This window comes from Sarcophilus harrisii, chromosome 5 (genome assembly GCF_902635505.1).
Source record: "Sarcophilus harrisii chromosome 5, mSarHar1.11, whole genome shotgun sequence".
Lineage (NCBI taxonomy): Eukaryota > Metazoa > Chordata > Mammalia > Dasyuromorphia > Dasyuridae > Sarcophilus > Sarcophilus harrisii.
Window position 1 is genome coordinate 116,980,393 of NC_045430.1, and position 16,578 is coordinate 116,996,970.

The 16,578-nt window shown below is 32.2% G+C and overlaps 1 protein-coding gene across 20 annotated transcripts in view; it reads right to left on the reverse strand.

The window, feature by feature from the left end:
* Positions 1 to 308: 308 nt before the first annotated feature.
* C2CD5 (C2 calcium dependent domain containing 5) overlaps positions 309 to 16,578 on the reverse strand; it is a 127,160-nt gene continuing 110,890 nt past the window's right edge. For 15 of the 20 annotated variants that reach the window (XM_031938448.1, XM_031938440.1, XM_031938436.1 and 12 more), the window contains 5 exons: positions 15,294 to 15,344; positions 14,337 to 14,438; positions 13,127 to 13,317; positions 4,553 to 4,699; positions 309 to 1,674 (listed from right to left, as the gene is read on the reverse strand). In XM_031938448.1, coding sequence (XP_031794308.1) covers positions 1,543 to 1,674; positions 4,553 to 4,699; positions 13,127 to 13,317; positions 14,337 to 14,438; positions 15,294 to 15,344 — 623 coding nt within the window. In that variant the 3' untranslated portion in view covers positions 309 to 1,542. The remainder of the gene's footprint in view (positions 1,675 to 4,552; positions 4,700 to 13,126; positions 13,318 to 14,336; positions 14,439 to 15,293; positions 15,345 to 16,578) is intronic. The other 5 variants (XM_031938453.1, XM_031938441.1, XM_031938451.1 and 2 more) reach the window with 1 other exon arrangement.

The window sequence follows — 16,578 nt, forward strand, 5'->3', positions numbered from 1 at the left end:
AATTTGACTCATCAAATTTTAATTAGCAAGACAAACTGTAATGTTGCTTTAGTTTTTTTTTTTTTTTTGATTGCTCCTTTTAAGGGTCTTAAAATAAGGACATTATTTATCAAAAGCAAACCCAAGAATCCAACCAAAGGAAAGGAAGACACCACAATATACCTAAGAAGAAAAACCTTTGATTAATAATTCTGACATCACAGAACTAGTTATATTTACATTACTAACAAATCAAAAGAAGAATTTAGAAATTCAAAATACACAAGATTCTAGAAGCAAAAAGAGCTTAACTGATATTTAAGTTAGCATTGTTTTTACAAACTCTTTATTCGAAAAATTAAAGTAGAAATACAATAAATCTTGACACATGATGATTCAAAGAAAAAAATGTTAATTCATTTACACTGTTCATTTGAAAAACCAAAGCAAAAAAGTTTTGTACAGAAATTTTATTGTGCAAAGGAGGAATGTTATTTTGGAAAAAAAATTCACTTACAGTGGGTATTTGGCATTGATGAAAAAATATTCCTATGTGAAAATGAAATGCAATATTTACATTCAAGTTACATTTACAAATTCCAGGTCAAATGCTATCCAAACTAACTCAGAAGAACCCATATTATATTCTAAAGCACCATTTATTATTAAGTAAAAAGCCAGAATTTTCTTAGAAATTGACTTCCCTTATTTCACTGAAATTATGTCTAAATTTTGACAAAATTAGACTAATGCTGAAATAAATGAATTTCACTAACTATTTTATATCTGAAATTCCAAAGTTTAGCATTTTTAGAATTAAAAATAGCTTGGTGCAACCAGTTTTTAACTATATTACAGTTTTCTTTATCTTACTGACAAAAAAGCAGTATGGAAACAGTTAAATAAGTTAGTACTGAAAAACGATCTTTTTTTTTTTTTTAACATGGTAATAAAAGCAATATAATCATCTGCAAATTATAAGACTTGACAATGAAAAAAAATTGTCAACAGCAATTTCCTTGCTCCTTTTGTAGTAGTCATCAAATTGTTATACAAAATAAAACAAGGAAACTCAAATTCATATAGTTTTGGTTATCATTCTGTTTTCACTAAGTAAAGTTTTTCCTCACACATTCTAAATACATTTATGAATTTACTATTTATTTTTTTAAAAAATCATACCAAGGTAACTGTCCTAGTTTCCTAATTATCTTCTAATTTAGTTGTTTTTCCTTTTTTTAATAGATGATCTCTTTCAAATGAAGATACTTTATTTAAAAATAGTATTTAGAGTTCTAAATTTATTATAAAATAGCTAAATTCACAAGCAGGTTGCATCTTTTTTTCAATAGTTCTGTGCCATTTTTCTTCACAAATTCTAAAGTCAATACTCATTTTCTAGACTGCACGCAGAATTAAGGGATTAGAGAATTCTTCTCCACCACACCTTTCTTGATTGTCTCATGTTCAGCTCTACTTTTTAAAATCCTAAAAGGACTAACTCTGAAGAAGTAGGCAGACACCTTACAACAAGCATCAATTTCTGGAAGAGTTGTCTTTCTTTCAGGTAGCAATTTCTCCTCCACCACATGCAGGCTGGCAGCTGGCAATGGGCTGCTGAGTTGACATAATTTCTAATTCAGATTCACGTACAAAAATCACTGCATCGCCACTTACATTTATTAGACATTGTGCCTGTAAGTACAACAGAAAATGTTCAATTATAAAACCAACAACTACATATGAGCATTTATAACAATCCTCAGAGGAAGCTACTACAAGTATTAATAGTCCCATTTTATAAATGAGGAAACAGTTACCAAGGTTTACATTGAGCTTCAAACTAAATCATAAAAGATTAAACTCGGAAGAGGATACAGGTTAACATACTTCACAAATGGTCACCTAACCTTGGCCTGGAGAAGCCTGTTCATAAAAATACAGTGAAAAGGTCCTTGGAGGTCATTTAATTCATCCTATATCATCTAATCTGGTCTCCTCATTTTACTGATAAGGAAAACTGAGGCCCATAGCATTTATTCAAATTGCTTAAAGTCACATAAGTGACGAAGTTGCAGAAATGGTATTTAAATCTACATCCTCTGCTTCCAAATCCAACATTCCTTCTATTGTACCACATTGCTTCTTTGTATCTTTCTGTCTCACAAGTACTTTTCACTTGTGGAGGACTCTAATCATTAGAAAATGTTTCCTTACACAAAGCCTAAAGCTGTCTCTACAACTTCCATATGTTAATTCCAATTACGTCCTTGGGGCCAAAGAACAAAGTAAGTTCTTCTGCAGAACAGTCTTTCAAATACTCAAAGATGATAATATCCTAAGACTTCTCTTTTATGGATAAATATCTCACAGATTCTCACATGGCATTGATTTTGAGGTCCTTCTTCAACCTGTTTGGATCTTCAACCTATGAAAGTCCTTCCTAAAGTGCATCATGCAAAACTTTACAAACTACATTAACTGTCGTATGATGAGAACATATGTTCTCCCCTTTATATAAAGGGATAATCAGTTCTCTAATCCTAGATGTTATGATGCAATCTAAGATTTGGTTTCTGTACCACCAAATCTCTACTAAAGCGCTTTCATTCCATGAAAAACAACTTGTTTTTTTCAGATGAAGTTCTTTCTAGTCTACCAATTTGTAATTTTAATTTGAACCCAATTATAAGATATTATCTATATTAAATTTATTTTTAGTAGACTATAATCTGTCAGTCTAACCTATCAGTTTGGGATCCTGATAAATTTAATAATCACACCATAACAATTCTGATAGCATGTTAATGTTATAGACTAAGACGAGGAAAAATGAGATTGTCTTTTTGAAAAACATATGTTTCATCGAGTAGCAATTTCCTTTTATTTTTTCTCATTCAATTCAACTTCAAATATACTCATCACTTGACTTGAATAAGACATTCACCAAACAACATACAAAAAGATCCAGGAATTTGAAGAAGAAAAGAATTAGGAGTTACTGATACCCAGCCTCTACTTTTCCTTATGGGATTTACATACAGTAAGCATAGATATCTGCTGCATTATTAATTCCACATAGGCAGGCAATGTGATATGGTAGAAAGAACATACATTACACTGCCAAGATGAGAAAATAATAAAACAAAGTTAATGATGGGGGGAAGAGAATTTAAAAATATGTTTTAATTAAGCATATTCCATTGCCTCAAGGTTTAGCAGTAACCTCAGATTCTTAAAAGCTTTGTCAGCACAACATGAGATCTTGCAGGTCCTACCAAAATAGATTGGCCTGATAATATCCAAGAAATAGCATAGTTAAATTTGGAAAAGTCCATCAGAAGAGCAGTCACCAGATGATGGTATTCTTTTTTTGCAGGAAATCATGAAACTGTCAAAGCAGTGAAAGGCTGCAATCTGCTTTAATAGAAGGTATCTGCATAAATTAAATCACAGATCATTTTTGGTGTGTTTTCTGATGATACATAACAGCTCTTCCTCATAGTAACAACACTAATTTAGGGGACAGTGACTAAATAGAGAGAATCACTTTGTTGCCCTTCTAACCTAAACAAATACTCCAGCCAATTAAAATGAGTACTACTTGAGTGTTATACAAGAAATTTAATAAAATATTCAGCTTTGGAGAATGGTCCTATTTCTATTTTGAAACCACAGGATAATTGAAATAGTAATACTCTTTAACACTGACAAAACTGACCAAAAAATAAAAAATATTAAAATTTCCCACCACTATGATGATATCTTTTTATATAAATAAAACATAATACAATGGACAACAAAAATGTAGGCTTCAAAGAAGTTGAAGAAAAACTAAGTATAAGCATAAAATTTACATACAGTACCTGCATGTGCAAATGAGAAATTAAGTGATTTGCTTGATACTGCAGATACCCTTGATACCCTAGAGCTAGAACTGGGTTTTCCTTATTTATAACTCAGCAATTCAATTTATTCTTCATAATGTTTTTTTTGACATCGACTTTGCAATTCTATTTCAAAAGGATTTTTAAAAAATGTTAAATTACATCACCTTTTTCTCATCATAATTCAAAAGCCAACAAAAGGCATTTGGTTGCAAATGAAACATAGCAACAAGACTATAAAAGAAAATTACAATATTATTGAAGGGAAAAAAAAGAGTAATGGTCATAAGTTTTTTTTTTCTTCTTTCCTAATTACATAAAGCCTATCTTTTCCTCTAAAAGTTGTGTTTCTTTACCATAAAAACAGTCAGTGTTTGTTTGAACAGTGCCTTTTCCCAACTAAGGTCAAAAGTTTGAGTTTTGGAAAAAATAACACTGGTTTTCCTGTCTCAATTATTAGATGCCACAACTCAAAGCAAAGATGACTTTGGCAGTTCAACTTCCAAAGTAGTAAAAGGAAAGCTCCAGAGCCAAAGAAGTTTCAGAATACCCAGGTGAGGCCTAGTCACAATTAGTAATCAAGAAAACATTGCACAACAGAAAATAAAGAGCTACAAAAGGAATTGTTTTTTAGTATCATATATTTTCTGACCAAAAAGGTGGGCAAAATTTTATTATTAATTCACCTGATTTTTGTTTGGATTTTCCATAAACACACATTGCTTCATTATATAGGAGACAACTGCATTCCCTCCTAATGCTGCAACATGTGCTCTCACCATTGCAAACACTTCAGCAATAAAAGCATGAAGAAAACCACTGACCCCTCCTTCCTAAGGAAAAAAAAAGATATGTGTATTATATATATGAAAGTAGATATAAGATAGACAATATGTTAAATGCATTACAACACTTTATCATAATGCTATAATTATTAATTTTGAAATTCAAACACTTCAGCAACTTTTGCGCAAAAAAATTTCTTTGGGTTTGCTTCCTAATTTGCAAAATAGAGAAGACTGGACTAGGAGATCTTCAAATCTTACTCTTATGATATTGATGCTAATGATAACCCTTATGAAAGAAAGGTTTGAAGTCTCTTTTTTTAAGAAAGGACTTTGAAATTAAAATATGGAAGAAATGAGGCAGATAGCAAGCAAGATTAATGGGGAATGGAGCACTTTTGTCAAGACTGGAACCCTAATAAGGTGAATTTCTCAATTTCTAATAAGAATGCAACAAAAAATAAACATTAAGCATGCCTGCTATATGTAAAATGTGAGCAGAAAGATACAAATTAAAGAGGCCCTGTATTCAAAGAGTTTACATTTTACCTATAAAAAGAAAGAGAATTCAAGGGAAATTAAAAAGGGAAAATACAAACAATTGAAGGAATCAAGGTAGGCTTCACTGAGGAGGTACCTCAGTTGAATCTTGAAGGCAAGGAGATTGAGAGACAGAGAGAAATGAGGAGAAAGGGAATTCCAGAACAGAATAGGGCACAAGCTGTCTGTCAACATAGAGACAGATTTTGCCTCATCTATTACCCTTCCTCCACAACATTTCTTGCATTCTTTCCACTCCCCAGTACTCAATATCTGCTGACCTTTTGCCCAATAATTGTTCCAGTCTCTTCAGTGTCCATTTTCCTTACAGACTCTTTCTTCTCTAATCTATCCTTTCCATATCTACCACCACAATCCTCCTAAGGCACAAGTTCAACCACAGCATTGCCTATATCGAATCTGACAGGTTAAACTTAAAACATCCTCAGACTGACATTTGAAGCCTTTCACAATCGGACTTCTTTTTTCTGTCACTTTCATCTCAGTTCTCATGTACTCCTGGTTCTGCGGAAACTGACCTACTTGTTCCCTGAACTCAAGATTCGATCTCTCAATTTTATATCCCTGTAAGGCAAATTTTCCTCACTTATGCTTTCTAGAGACGAGATTATAGACATAGAGCTCGAAGGGTCCATAGAAGTTAAGTAGTTCAACCTTCCTCAGTTGGAGGCAGACCCAGGGAGGTCACAGCTGGGATATGAATTCAGGTTCTATGATCCCAAGTTCAGCACTCTTTCAACTGCATTACCCTAAGACTAAGCTGCTTGTTTAATAACATCTAACAATCCTACATACATAAATATTTATGGAACTTATTATTGCAAAGTCTACTCCTTTATTTCCTTCAGGGTTTAGCTCAGGTGGCCCCTCCTACAAGAAACATTCACTGATCACCTACCTGTTGGTACTCTTCCCCTCAAATTCCCTTATGTTTACTTATCTCTTTATGTCATATATATGTATAACAGTAGTATATAAATTCCTATTTTTCTTTTTTGTCCTTATCTTTCTGGTGTTTTAAATACACTTAATAAATATTTATTATAGTAAATTTGGAGTTCCCAAAGGACCAAATAACATGAAAAAAGCTGGCAAGAAAGGTGAGAACCAAACTGTACAGAGGCTTAAATTTTAGAGTTTATTTTCTATCCTTTGGAGACTACTGAGAGCCATAGTGGATATCGAGTGCTAATCCATGTCAAATCCTGCCACAACAGCTGTGTGACTGCAGACAAGTCATTTAACCTATTTACCTCAGTTATCTCAACTATAAAATGAGGATAATAGCAGCATCTATCTCCCGGGGTTATTGTGAGGAGGGTACAATCCAGTGCTTGGCACATGGTAGACAGTAACTGCTTGTTGCCTTCCTTCCCAATAGAATGTAAACTCCTTAATTTGAAATTCCTAGTAACTAATTTAGTACCCTGCAATTAGTAGGTATTTAATAAATGTTTAGTTGAACTGAATTTAACTGATGACATTTCTGTCCAATTCTTTAACATGAGCATGCTATAAGCCCATTCACATTCACCATGTGTCTTTATTATCTTTTTCTTGATGCACAACTTTGTCTTCAGAGACTACAGCAATGACTTGCAGACACATATAATCACTAAATGAGTATAATTAGTATGGGAAGAGTCCATTGTCTAAATGCAGTGTCTACCCATGACATAAAGTCCATCCCAAAAGCCTTGGGGCAGTTTTATATTCGACAGCTTAAAACTACACTAAGACTTTAGAAACACCTTCTATATACCAAATACGTGGTTCTACTGGATGCACATCCAAATAAATATCATTGTACAAGTGGCAATCTTCATCTACTTGCCTTTTTGATGTGTGAAGAATATGAGTGATTGTGGACTTAATTAGGAAGTTGTGCCACCTTCCAAGGCTTAAATAACATTTATCATCATTCTTCATTAATACTTGAGAAATGAATGTTTATTCTAAATCAGCATCTTCTACAGTTTCATTTCTCTTAGCTTTGCAAAAACTCAAGTATTTGAAAGTTAAGATTGTTCCAAATCTCTTTTGGTTTCTTTACTATTCTATTGTGCATCAGCTGAATTTTCCTAGGAAATGGTGCTACACTACTGACTTTTGCTCTTTTTAGGGCATTAAGAGACTGCATAAAGAGGTTAGATTTCAGTTGCTTCAAATACATGCCCTATATTCTCACACGATTCTTTTAATATTGATCTTGATCTTAACATATCATAAATCACTAACTAGTTGATAATCTGACTTTACACAGAACACTGATTTAGAAGTTACTTCCAAATTACTAATCAATCACTTCTTTTTGAGGAATAAAAAATTTCATGTTGCTATTTAGTGCTCAATTTCAATAACTACCATTCTTAATAATGTAGAGGTTTCTGTATAGTCAGAAAGCACATGGTCCATTTTGTTTTTTAAAACTAAATCATTTTCCTATTTGTATTTTGTCATGCTTCCTCCATGTCATCTTTGAAGTAGCTAAATGGGAAAAAGTACTGGTTCTGGCTTCAGAGGTCCTGGATTGGAATCCCACCACTATCTGTGAGAAGAACTTTCATTAGTAACTTCAATTTCTTCATTTATAAAACAAGGGGCTTGTCTAGATGACCTATAAGATTCCCTCCTGTTCTAGGTTTATAATAATCTATGATGACTTAACTAGAACAAGTTTATGAAGCTCTTGCATCATCTCTCTACATTCACATACTTTGCAACAGAATTTAAATTATCTTCATTAGTCTTTTCTTCCCCAATGTTCACCATAGCCAAAGCTATTTAAGATGACATAGTGTTCCATGAAAATGTCTACATCTTTTCACACTGCATACAATAAAACTTAACACTTCCTCCTTTTTTATTTACCCCTTCAAGGAAACTTTGTGTGCCATTCTGTCAATTGTCTAAAATTTCTTTTTCATCTTCCAACTTCATTTATTGTGAGAATGACAAAACTGACATTATTCACTTCTTCAAGTAGTATGTTCACCTGCTGGATACTGGACAAGATTCTCCCACTTACCAACATAGAAACATAGATTTATAGAGTCTAATAATAACTGCATTTCTTAACAGCCTCTACCTCCCTTTGTACCCCTCTGCCACTGTCAGTGCTGAAGTAACCCTCATGGGATATCATAATCATTATCAGCTGTCAAGCTTTATTGATCCTATTTCCCACAGTCTCGCTGACATTCATCCATTTATCACCACCTACATGGCCACTATTTTGGTTCAGGCCTTCCCTTCCTCAAACCTTAACTATTCTCTTTGGAGTTTCCAGTTCAAATCTGATCATATCTCTCCCCTGCCCAATGAACTAGTATATCTAAGACAAAATAAAAAAAAAAATTCTCTTCAGCATAAAAATCCTTTCACAACCTGATATAAACCTAATATTCCGACCCTTCACCTACCCTTTGGCACAGTCAAATTGGCTTTCTTGCTCTTCTTAACATGCCTACATTCTATCTCCTGTCTCCTTGACTTTACAGAGGCTATACCAAAAGCTTGAAAGACACCCCTATGCTCATATAATGCATCAATTTAAGGGGAAGGAAGTTTTTTCTATCACCAAAATAAACAACATTTCCATACATAGAGCATAACACTAAAGGTAGATTGTATATGAAACCATGAATCTATTTCATACTGCTTACTTTTTAAAAATATACAACAAATTTTATGTTACTTCCAAAACTGTGTCTGTGGTTCCTTCCAAATAGCCGTCTATTCTCTTCTGTGCATAAAAAAAAATGTTATAATGGTCCTTTTTGGGGATTAAGGACGTAAGGGCTTCAATACCCCTTAATCTCCCTCTCAATAATTCTTCCTTCCAATTACAAACTGAAAGAAAAAAAATAGCTTGAGAAAAATGAAAAATAAAAATTGAAAAAATGTATCCACCATTATTCAAAAATACATGGCTCTTCACCTTTTGTCCATCATCTTTCTGTCAGGATACAGGTAATATTCATCATCATGGGGCTGTGGAGTCATATCTGGATATTACATTGATAAGAGTTCCTAAATCTTTCAAAGTTGTTTTTCTTTACAATATCATTGTCTTTTTATAAATTGTTATCCCAGCTCTACACACTTCATGCTATTACTTCACACCATTAAGAAATCTTTGAAATCATCTTTGGTCACTTTTTTATAGCACAATAATATTTTATGATGTCCAAATCTACAATTTGATCAACCACTCCCAATATAAGAGGAAATCTAAGGTTATCTCCTTAGATTCTAGTTCTTTTTCCCCTGACTTTTTATTTCTCCACTACCCCTTTAAAAATCAGTAAGTTTATTTTGCTTTTGATTGTCCTCTCCTTGGTATTATCTATACTCTTATTTCCCCCTTTCTTATCCTCATTTCTTTTCTTGTCTAGTTTGATGATATATTATACACTTTATTGTGTGTGTGTGTCTGTGTGTGTGTGTGTGTGTGTGTGTGTATGTTGATCCTTTGTTTAAAATAAGATTAAGGTCCATCAGATGTGTACTTTTCCCTGCCACTTCCTCTTTGTATATACTTCTCACAAAACCTAATTATAAGAAATCGCAGAGTTCCCCAAATTCAAATGGTCCAAATGATTTTTAGATTTCTTTTGACTTGTGTCTGTATTTTAAAGTTCTTCTTCAGCTCTAGGTTGTCAGAAACTCTTTTTTAAAAAGTCCTTTATTCCAGTAAAGATTAATGTTTTTCTCCTGTAGGATTATACTCAGACATACTCAATTTCTTTTTCCTTTTTGAACACTACAATATTGCATTCCAAAATGTCTTTTTGCTTGTGATCCTGGATATAGTTCCTCAATATTTGAAGTGCTTGGGACCTACAGATTTTGGTTAACATTTTTAAGACTTTTCCTTTTGGAATTCTTGTTAGAAAGAATTAGCTGATTCTTTCTATACTTATAATGTTCTCTGGTTCCAGTATGGCTGGGAAACTTTCATTTACTACTTTTTTCGATGAAGCAACTGGGGTTAAATGACTTGCCCAGGGTCACACAACTATAAAGTATAAAACGTCTAAGGTCAGATTTGAACTCAGTCCTCCTGACTCCAAGATTGATGCTTTATCTACCGAAGGACATAGCTGAGCCTCCATTATTATTTCTTAAAATATAGTGTGCAATTCTAAAAAAAAAAAAAAAAAAAAATCCTGGGGATCACCCATGAAATGAAGATAATAAAAGCACCTCCCCTCCCCAGGGGCATTGTGAAGATAAAATTAGATAATATTTGTAAAGTGTTTTACAAAAGGATGTGAAAAAAAAAATGCTGAATTTGTATAATGCCAAGCTAAGCCTAGCTAAAAATATAAAAATTTAAACACCTTAAAATTTTAAAAATCATATATTAGATTAACTTTTTTCATGGAACTGATTGGATGCTTGATCAAATTAGCTTCTTGTTTTATATAAGCTGAACATGATCAATTTTTAAATCATAATAATTACTGTATTAGAAGTAACCAGTTGAATATGGCAACCCAATTCTATTGAAATTAAAAAGACATTCTTTTTAAATGATTAAGAAGACTCTTAAGAAATGTTCCCATGAATGGAAAATACCATAAGCATCCAGAGAGAAATCTCTACAGACTGAATGTGGATCAAAGAGTAATATTTTCTTTTCTTTTTCTTTTTTTTTTTTTTTTTTTTGGATTTGCTTTTTCTTACTCGTAGTTTTCTCCCTTTTGGTCTGATTGTTCTTGCACAAAATGACTAATATGAACATATGTTTAAAAAGATTATATATCAGACAGACGGCTGTGTTGGGGAGGGAAGAAGAAAGAGAGGAAGGGAAAAAATTTAGAATACAAATGAAATGCTAAAAGCTACCTTTATATGTATTTGAAAAATAGAATTGAAAATAAAAGGTTCCCATGGGAAAAAAATTAATTTCCCAGGTGTCAAAGAAATACCCATGAAACTAGCCAATCATTTACAATTCCTTCCTCACCTCATGTTTTCAAGTGAATATTTTTCTTCCTTGGGAATAAATTTCTAATTTAAAAAAGGCAATGGGATTTTTACTTTATTGAAAATTACTTTCTAATTCATCCTATCAAAGCAAGAGAAAGTTGAATAATTATGTCCTTTTTTTGAATTAATGAGTTGACTGAAAACAGCTCCAATTCAATTATATCATGTAAATTTTGCTTCTAATTTATCTACTTTTAGGTTCTAGAAGTTCTGACAGCTAAATAATTTGCAGCATAGCTAGAGGAATTATTTTTCCTTGACTTAAAAAAATCCATCATTTATCTAAATGACTGAATTCAGGTTTTCTCACTGACATGATGAAAAATTTGATATTAATTTAAAATTGAATCTTATACAACAGTGTAAGTTTTAGTTTAAGAGAACTACCAATTCATTTAATGATCTTAAAAAATGATCATTAAATCTCCCTTTTCCCCCCACCCCGCCCTCTCTTTTTTGGCAGTGAAAGGAAGGGATATGATAATGGCATATTTACTATGCTTAGCTTAGCATTGGAAATCTCAACAATTTCTTAAGAGGATACAAAATTTTGGAAGTAAACAAAAAAAATTCCAGAACATGTCCAATGACATTACAGATATGCCTTCATTTAAATAAATGATATATTAAAATGTACATAGTTACTGAAGTTAACTGGGAAATATCTTTTATATCCATTCCTCCCTTTCACAGCAAAAATGAAAGAAAAAGAAATCTATATACTCACTACCTCAACTTCTTCTCCTGTCAAATACTTTTCAACCTTTATAATCTGGTTTCCAACCTCATTTTCTATTACTTATAGATGCTACTCCCTTAATTCAAGTGATCATTTTGTCTCATCTGAACAGTGGCAACAGGCTCCTAAAGTTTTTCTTGCCTCAAGATTCCCCACTCCAATCTATCTTCTACACATTGCCAAAGTGATCTTATTGTCCAATTTTGGATGTAGTACTTTGAATGTGGTACTGCCCAAAGTTCTCTATTGCCTCTAGGATAAAACATAAATTCTACTGTTCAGTTTTTTAAGTTTTTCATAACCTAAGCTCAACCTATCTTCCCAATCTTATTATATACCCCTTTAGGAACTGAGCAAACTGTCCTTCCCTCTGTTCATCAAATATGATATTCCATCTCCTGTTTTCATGATGTTTCATTGAATGGATCCCAAATCTAGCATTTTGGTCACTTTTGTCTCTTAGAATCTCTTACTTCCTGCTCAAGTACCATCTTCTACATGAAATTTTTGCAGATTCCCCACAGCAGCTAGTTCCCTCTCCACCACAATAATTACTTTTTTATAAATATACACATACAGAGAATATATATATTAAAAATATATATGCAAATTTTGTCTCTACCAATAGAATGTAAATTTGAGGATAGAGACTATCTCATCTATGTCTTTGTATCCTCAAGTATCTAGCAAAGTGCTTAGTACATAATAGATGCCTAAAAAGCTATACAAAAGAAACCACTTTAGATAGAAAATTGCATTATTACATATAAAATATAATTGAATTTACATTAAACATCTCAGAAACTACCTATTACATACACTAAAACTTTTCATCACAATTGGACGATAATTATCCTAAGTGATTAAGTCTAGGAATCTATACCAACAAACATATTTAAAGCATACACAAAACTAAATAAATTAGAATTCTGCAATAATAGTAATTATAAAAAGTATATGTCTATTAAGCAGATATGTACTAAACTTAGACAGAATTTATAACCAGAAGTGCCCAAAATATCACAATAATATACTACTCTACTTATAATACACAAATTTATATGGACAATTTAAGTCTTTAGAGTAGATCACTTTTGAAGCATAATTTGTAATTTTTAAATAGAAGTTTGCTTAATACAAATTAGCAAAATGACAACAATAATGTGTATGGAACTCACCTCACGTAAAGAAGTGGTTTCCCGTATAAAAAACATATTAATTATACCAAGATATTTTGTTATTTTTGCCCCGGGAATGAAAGAAAGAGGTGTCATCTTAACTACACCAACTGTGGAATTAGCACATGCAGGAGCAGAGCGTTGCCGGAAATGTCCTTCAGTCAATGGGCTTGCTTTCTCAACTGACACAGCTAAAATTTGGGAAACAAAAGAAAGTCTTTAGATGATAACTCTTAGGTCAATCTTCTGTATGGTTTCCAAGTAGTTGTGTAACAACATTCAGCTGTCTGTGAAGCTAAGCCATGTCATGAAAGAAAAGACATTATCATGCACTACATGCAACTGAAAATAAAGAGAGAGAAAATACAAGAGGAAAAGTTGCAATGAATTTCTTTGGGAAGGCAAATGACATTCCTGCAAAAGAAAATAGTGATGCAATGTAGCTACACACACAATGATCAGTTACAGAGTGAAGAAAAAGAAAAAGTGGCAGAGCTTTAACAATTATCTGCTGTAGAAACAAATTATTATAGGAAGAGTGTGAAAGTTGTTAATTTACCAGTAGAGTTTTTTTTTCCATTTTATCAGAAGTCTTCATCAGTGTCTGTAAATACTATTAATTGTAATGGTTTGTCTTTTTTAAAATTAGACCTGTGACTAATGAATTCACAATTTAACATCATAAATGACACTGCCTATCCTATAAATGATTTTAACTGATTTTTCACAAAAACACAACTAACTATATACCAATATATCGGGTATTTGTAGGACATACATGTAATAAACCTAATTTTACCAGTAAGGGAAGAGTTAGATGATTGTTCTTCTGGAAGTCTTCTCATATCATGGTGGCTGTCATTTACTAAATGGTACATTAAAGCCCTAGAGTAAATATCTCTTCAAAAATTGAGCAATTTATTTTCTTTTCCCTAGTATGTGTACCTATTTATATATTTCTGCTTGCACTTTCATAAAGTCAAAAACTTTTTAAAAAAGCAATGAATTTTACATTTTAAATTATTAAGTCCTAGAAATTCTACTATAATATTTGTTAAAATGGCCATTAGTGTCTGCAGCTTTCACACTCTGATATATACATTTGATTGGTAATGTTATTACTGGGTAATAAAGTCCAGCCTTCACCACTAGGAAATCAGAGATATGCTTCTCAGAATATCATCATAATGTGGTAGAAACATCCGCCTACTTGTCTTAATTGATCCACGTCTTATGGTCTGAGCTTTCAGTTTAATGAGCTCTATCCAGCTGTTGCATCTGTCTGCAAAGGAACTGTAATCAATTGATGTCGCTGAAAACACAGACAGAAAACAAAAGAAAAAAAACAAAGAAAAAATATGGATGACGTGTCTTGTTCGTCACAATAGTCCTTCTGATGAAGCAATTAACTGTATCTAAGAAAAAAGAATGATCCTTTTCCAAGTCAGTTAATTAAGATAGTTTTTTTAAATGAGCTTTCAGACACTAGTTTTTCCTAAACCAATATTTCAATTAGTTGGTTAAGTTTCTGTGATGATGTCACAACTTTGTGTGATATTTTAGAGAATTCAGAGCTAGCGAAACAATTTTAAAACTAAAAAAATAATATTCTTTCTTGAACTAACTTCTTCCCATACTTCCTATTTTATAATATTTTTAGTGAAGTTACTTTAGTCCTAAATTACTTTTTGGATTTTTCAGAAAGAGCTGATGAACAATTACCATTCCAATATATTGTCAATAATTATTTTCTCTAAATTTGAATCTAAAATCAAAATTAATTTCACCAGAATCAGAGGAAAAAATAAGGGACAAAAGAAAAATATTTTCCAATGAATATACTCTATCATGTATTAGAAAAATCTAGCTAAAATTCTACTTCTCGTTCTACTATGTAACATTCTCAGACAATATTCAAAGAAGAAAATTTGTATCAGTCTACTTAAAAATTAAAAAGAACTCCTCTTACCATTTCCAGAAAAAAATAAATACTAAGCAGCTAAAAGCTAAGACTTTGTGACAACATGTTTTTCAAAAAAATCAATAAAGTAATAATTTGGTGCCCATTTCAATGTTTAATGTGTTTCTTCAGACAACTCTAATTATATTTACCATTAACCTAGTTTTACATTCTTTGGTGACTAATGGCTTAATTATACAAACTCACCTCTTTGTGCAGCTGGTATACCTGAGTTAGAACTTGCACTCTCCAGGTGTTCTGATAAGACAATATGAACAATATTAGCTTAGATGCTTGATATACGCATCTGTTTATTATGTAATACCTTTGTGAACTAGAAGATTAGGAGGTAACAAAGAGTAGTTTTTTTTTTTTTTTAACCAAGAGAAGTAATGTCTCCATAGAAAAATAGACTAATTTATTATTTACATTTTATATTCCAACTATGAATAAACTAGAGTTCTTTCCTACAAGATCAAGGGTAAAGCAAAGATGTCTATTGCCATTTGATATAGAGTTCTGGAAATGCTGGCAAAAAGCTTTAGTACAAAACCAAACCAAATAAACATTTCACATGTAAATTTGAGGAGCAGCATGGCAAAGTAGATCAATTACCTGGATGCAGATTTAAAACTGAAATAAATCACTCAGCCTCTCAGTGTGCCAAACAACTGGGAAGACTGTAAACTGTAAAGTCAGTTGCCATCAAGCAATGATAGAGGCAATTTCCTTACTAGGAATTTCCTATGCCAATGAAATTTTAAATCCTATTAAAAAATAAATTTATAATGGACTTTTTAAAGACATACCAATGTATTTCTAAACACAAAACTAGTAAAACTCACAGGAAATATACCTATTTATAATGACACAAACTAGTTTTACAAAGATTACGGTAATAACAACATAATTAGTCAACAAATGGAAACTGGATTAAAAGACAAAATGTCATGGTTGGGGGGAGTAGGGAAGGAGGTCAATGTCCAGGGAGATAAATTGAAATACAAGTAAAAAGAAAAGAATGTGAGGGTAGGGGAGGAGGTATAGTTCAAAAAAAAGTGTCTAATAAAGTCTAAAAAGTGAACACTTTAGGAACTCATTTTGCAAAACAATTCAGGACATTTATTTTAAATGAATTTTGAAGAGAAATTAGAAGAAATTTTTCTTATAGTAGCACCTTATAGTGAACTTGTTCAAAAATTCCCAGCAACTATCATGATCCTGAAGTCCAACTTAGTCAAAAATAAGGCAGCAACTACTAGTATGCCCTTTTCCTCGATGCCTGAGGGTATGTCCAAGAGAAAGGAATGTGTGTTTAATGATTAGAGAAATGCAAATGAAAACAACTCTGAGATACCCCCTCACACTTAACAAACTAGCTAAAATGACAGAAAAAAATAATGATTAATGTTGGAGGAGATGTGGGAAAACCAGGATACTACTGCATTGTTGGTAGAGTTGTGAACTGATCCAGCCATTCTGGAGAGGAGTT